General features: G+C 58.2%; 3 protein-coding genes across 3 annotated transcripts; all 3 read left to right on the top strand.

Moving 5' to 3' along the window:
* Positions 1-8: 8 nt before the first annotated feature.
* Positions 9-2,609, top strand: DQ04_08911020 (putative ATP-dependent Clp protease subunit; the record flags this gene model as incomplete). Its single annotated transcript, XM_009315745.1, has 1 exon — positions 9-2,609. The coding sequence occupies one exon, from the start codon at positions 9-11 to the stop codon at positions 2,607-2,609; it is 2,601 nt and encodes an 866-aa protein (XP_009314020.1).
* Positions 2,610-3,291: 682 nt separating this feature from the next.
* On the top strand, positions 3,292-4,419 carry DQ04_08911010 (glycosylphosphatidylinositol-specific phospholipase C; the record flags this gene model as incomplete). The annotated part of the gene is made up of 1 exon (XM_009315744.1): positions 3,292-4,419. One exon carries the CDS (start codon positions 3,292-3,294, stop codon positions 4,417-4,419), a length of 1,128 nt encoding a protein of 375 aa, XP_009314019.1.
* A 234-nt stretch (positions 4,420-4,653) lies between these two features.
* Positions 4,654-5,209, top strand: DQ04_08911000 (hypothetical protein; the record flags this gene model as incomplete). Its single annotated transcript, XM_009315743.1, has 1 exon — positions 4,654-5,209. A coding segment is annotated over one exon (556 nt), but the record flags the coding sequence as incomplete, so codon positions are not given.

Genomic DNA, 5,209 nt, shown 5'->3' with positions numbered 1-5,209 from the left:
AAAAAAAAATGTCCGAGGGACAACCGGAGTGTACCGCGGCAGCTTCGGCGGCGCTGCAGGAGGCTGTCGCATTGGCGCGCAAACACAGCAACGGCTACCTGGACCCCGTGCACCTCGCGGCGGCGCTCTTCAAGAACGACGATGGCCTTCCGGCGCGCGTGTTGAAGAAGATCGGCGCGGGCATCGTCACTGACGCGTTCGCGGGCCGCATCGAGGCGCTGCCGACACAGACCCCCGCGCCGACGCAGCCGCAGCCAAACGCCGACATGTCTCGCGTGTTGAACACCGCGGAGCAGAAGCGTGTGGAGCTCGGCGACACGCTTATGGCCGTCGACCATCTCATCCTCGCGCTGTACGAAAGCAAGGAGGTAGACAACATCCTTAAGGCCGCCGGGGCACCAAAGAAGGTGGTCGAGAAGGCGGTGATGGAGCTGCGCAAGGGGAGGAAGGTCACTTCGGAGTTTCAGGACCAGAACTACGGCGCACTGTCCAAGTACGCTTTGGATTTGTGCAAGCAGGCGGAGGACGGCAAACTCGACCCCGTCATTGGGCGCTCGGAGGAGATCCTGCGCACGATCCGCGTGCTCTCGCGGCGCACGAAGAACAACCCAGTGCTGATCGGCGAACCCGGCGTCGGCAAGACTGCCATTGTTGAGGGCATTGCGCAGCAAATTATCCGCGGCGATGTGCCTGACACCCTCTCCGCCGCACGCATCTTCTCGCTCGACATGGGTGCTCTCGTCGCCGGCGCAACGTACCGCGGTGAGTTCGAGGAGCGTCTGAAGAGTGTTCTCAACGAGGTGCGGGACGGCTCTGAGAACATCATCCTCTTTATTGATGAGTTACACCTTGTGCTCGGCGCTGGCAAGACGACTGGCGCGATGGACGCAGCGAACCTGTTAAAACCGATGCTGGCACGCGGTGAACTGCGCACAATTGGCGCCACAACACTGGAGGAGTACCGCAATTATGTGGAGAAGGACGCAGCGTTCGAGCGGCGTTTTATGCCGGTGCAGGTGTCGGAGCCGAGCGTTGAGGAGTGCATCAGCATCCTGCGCGGTCTGAAGGAGCGCTACGAAATGCACCATGGTGTTCAGATTACCGACAATGCAGTTGTGGTGGCGGTCCAGTTGGCTGACCGATATATCACGAGCCGCTTCATGCCCGACAAAGCCATCGATCTCATTGACGAGGCGTGTGCCAATGTGCGGGTGCAACTGTCCTCTCGACCAGAGGAGATTGATCAACTGGAGCGCAAAAAACGTCAGCTGGAGATTGAAGCCAAGGCACTAGAGCGGGACAAGGACAAGGCATCGCAGGAGCGACTGAAGGCCGTCAAGGGTGATATTCAGCGCGTGGATGAACGCCTCCAGCCGTTGGTAGAGCGGTACAATGAGGAGCGCACGCGACTGGACGAACTACAGGAGATGCAGTCCCGCCTTGACGAGAAGAGGACTAAACTGGAGCGTGCGGAGCGTGCGAACGATATGGGGCTTGCAGCGGACCTCAAGTACAACGTTATTCCCGACATACAGGATCGCATCCGCTCACTGAAGGAGAAGATTGAGCAGCAAAAGGCTTCCATGGTACAGGAGAAGGTTACAGAGGTCGACATTGCAGCAGTGGTGGCTCGCTGGACAGGCATTCCGGTGGCGAAGTTAAGCCAGACTGACCGCGAGCGGCTGCTGCAGCTCTCCGTGCACCTGCACCACCGCGTGAAGGGGCAGAACGAGGCGGTGGAGCGTGTGGCCGAGGCCATTTTGCGCTCGCGTGCCGGTCTTGCACGGCCGCACTGCCCGACCGGCTCTTTCTTGTTCCTTGGCCCTACAGGTGTTGGCAAGACGGAGCTTGCAAAGGCCGTGGCGGCGGAGCTCTTCGACGACGAGAAGCACATGGTGCGCATCGACATGAGTGAGTACATGGAGCAGCACGCGGTGGCGCGTCTTATAGGTGCGCCGCCCGGTTACGTTGGGTACCAAGAGGGCGGGCAGCTGACGGAGCCGGTGCGCCGCCGCCCTCACACGGTGGTGTTGTTCGACGAGGTGGAGAAGGCGCACCCGACGGTGTACAACGTGCTGCTGCAGGTGCTCGACGATGGTCGCCTCACCGACTCGCACGGACGGACGGTCGACTTCAGCAACACCATCATCATCATGACGTCGAACCTCGGCTCCGAGCACCTCATGCACATGGGCAACTCGCCCAGGACATACGAGGCGACGCAGGAGAAGGTCATGCAGGCGGTGCGCAGCTACTTCCGCCCCGAGTTCCTCAACCGCCTCGACGACATTGTCCTCTTCCGCAAGCTCGGCTTCGAGGAGCTGCACGAGATCATCGACCTCATTGTGGGGGAGCTGAACGTGCGCATGCAGTCTCAGAACGTGTCGGTGACGCTGAGCGATGACGCGAAGAGCTTCGTGTTGGACAACGCCTTCGACGCCGAAATGGGCGCCCGCCCGCTGCGACGCTGGGTGGAGAAGCACATCACCACGGAGGTGGGCCGCATGATAGTCGCGCAGCAACTCACGCCAAACAGCACCGTGCGCGTTGCCGTCAGCGCCGAAAAGTCAAAACTTGTCTTCACCGTGAAGCGGGCGGCAACGGGGTAGTGAGAGAGACACGCGAGAAGTGGACCGAGCGAGGGTGCGGAAGGGACCGAGGAAACGACATGCAAACCAGGACGGGAGATTGACAAGACAAATATGACAAGCAACAACCAACCAATAAGAAGAAGAAAAAAAAAAAGAAAGGAATCGGTAAAAAAAAAATGAGAGGCGAAACAAAAAAAAATAGTGTTTGCATTTTTCTGTGCCTTTTTTTTCTCGTGTGCCTACTGCCAATACTACTGCAGCCGCGCTTTGTATCACCATTGCATATGTGTGGTCGATGCTCTTTTGAATACCACTATTGCAAATATCTTCCCAACTCCCCGTCCTTTTTCTATTATTATTATTATTATTATTATTGAATCTATTGATACTACTTGGGTTGGATCACGTGTACGCCTGCATCTCTCTGTGTGTGTGTGTGTGGAGGGGGATGGGGGAAACACGCACAGGCACATCTGTGCGCACGCACCTCCTCTGCACCGCCGCACTGTTTTTATATCCGCCAAGACCTCACACGCTGCTTTTTGACTCATCTGGACTGTTATTTTTTTTTTTTGTCTGCCCTTTCTTCCTTTTGCTTCTTTTGGTGCTTCCCTCTTATTTTGCTTCGCATGGCCGTGTTGCGCATCCGCTTCATGTTGCAGACAGCTAGCACTCTCCTGGGTGCGGCGCAAAGCGCGAAATGCTGCCGTACAACGAGAGCTTTGTCCATGTGCAATGGCGCCCGCAGAGTTGGATGCAGGACATGCGCTCGTACATTGAACACCTTGCCATCACGCAGGTTTTCCTTGTCGGCTCCCACAATGCCGCCACGTACGGCATCCGTGAGAACTCCCCCTTCGGCGGCGACGCGCCGGGGCTGCTGCGCAAGCGCACGGGGTTCGCAGCGATGGTGCACCTCATGGGGGGCGGCGTGTCCGCACGTTGGGCGAAGTGCCAGGCGTTGCCAGTGCGCGCGCAGTTGGACGCCGGCGTGCGCTACTTAGACCTGCGCGTCGTGCCGAACCCGCACGACGGCGGCAGGCTCTACACGACGCACAGTCAGATCTCCGTCCCGCTGAGTGACGTCATAGAGGACGTGCGGGCGTTCCTTAGCGACGACATGTCGGCGAGCGAGTTCCTCGTGTTGGACTTTCAGCATCTTTTTGAGATGAACGACGTGTCGACGCAGCACCGCTTCGTCCGCGAACTGGACGTGATCTTGCGTCACTTCATCCCGGCAGATGTGCCCCTGACGACGCCCTTGTCAGCTCTTTGGCAGGCGTCACGCGAGCAGCGTGTGTTCCTCCTCGTTGAGGCTTTGGGCGTGCCGTGTGCCGCCGCGCGCCTGCGCTCGGAGGCTCTCGTGTCGCTGTGGGTTGATCAGAAGTCGCTTCGGAAGCTGCTGCGCTCGCTCAACGATATGCTTCTCGGCGACCTCCAGGTGCCCTCCGAGGGCAGTGTGCCGACGAAGCTTTACGTCACACAGGCTGTTCTGACGCCAGACATGAGTAATATTTGCTTCGGACCACTGAATCCTGTCTCCACGAAGTCCGCATCGAGCATCCGCGAGATGGCAGTGAGAGTAAACTCACCGCTGCTTGAGTGGTTTTGCACGCTTAATGCGCACTCACAATTGGACGGGGAGACGGTGACAGTACCACCAGCGATTAATACACACGGAAACATACTCATGGTGGACTTTGTGGAATTGGGGCTCTGTAGGGTGATGGGAGAGACGAGGGAACTGAATGCTGTTGGAATGTGTATTTACCTTACCATGTTGCGTGCTTCACGCCAAGAGGCCGCAGCTCCGAACTCGGATGGCTGATATTTAAGGACCGATACAGCATTTAGCTTATATAGCTGAATTATCGGATTGCTTGCGTAGCTGTTATATTCCAGTGATCGCAACAATGGCTTTTTTTTTCGTTCACCAAAGGAGTTTCTGGGGCTGGTGTGGTGTGGTCTGGTGTGATCTGATGTGGTGTAACTGGAGGAAGCGGAATTCTCTGTTTTTTCGGGTCTTTGCACTAGTTCTTAGGTGAAGGGGGCTGCACACAAGATGAGACAGCAGAAACAGCAGCCTTCAAGAAGCACAGATGTGTTTTCGGCCTGCACCGCATTTGAGTACGGCGGTGGTGGAGACGCATGCATTACCGCCCTCAAATACCCGCTGAGGGGGCAAGATGGTTATTGCGCCAAGCCCTTCGAAAGTGCGGTGGTGCGACTCACGAGGGAGTCTTTGTCGATCTACCGGCCGACGGACCGCGTCTTCTACGCCGAGCTGCGCTGGCGTGAGGTGCGGGAGATACGTCGCCACACGTCCGGCAGCAGCGGAGAGCCATTGCACGAGTTCGCCTTCATGACGCCGCTGGGCATCATCGTGGTGGAGGTAGCCGACACCGTGACGGCGGAAGGCATCGCCGCGTCACTGCGGCTCTTAAACGTGAATAGCGCTACGCCTCGCCTGCACACAACAGCAACAGCGCCAACTGCTACACACGCCGTGGCGCTTGCCGCACCGAGCCAGCCACCGTCGGTGTCGTCAGCGCGGAGCTGCTCCCCTGCCCCAGCCGTGCTGGGCTGCGGGGAGCGGCGCCGTGACGATGTGCTGCAGC

The sequence above is a fragment of the Trypanosoma grayi genome (assembly GCF_000691245.1).
Source record: "Trypanosoma grayi strain ANR4 Tgr_891_V1, whole genome shotgun sequence".
Lineage (NCBI taxonomy): Eukaryota > Euglenozoa > Kinetoplastea > Trypanosomatida > Trypanosomatidae > Trypanosoma > Trypanosoma grayi.
This window is presented reverse-complemented; position numbering and strand designations above follow the sequence as displayed.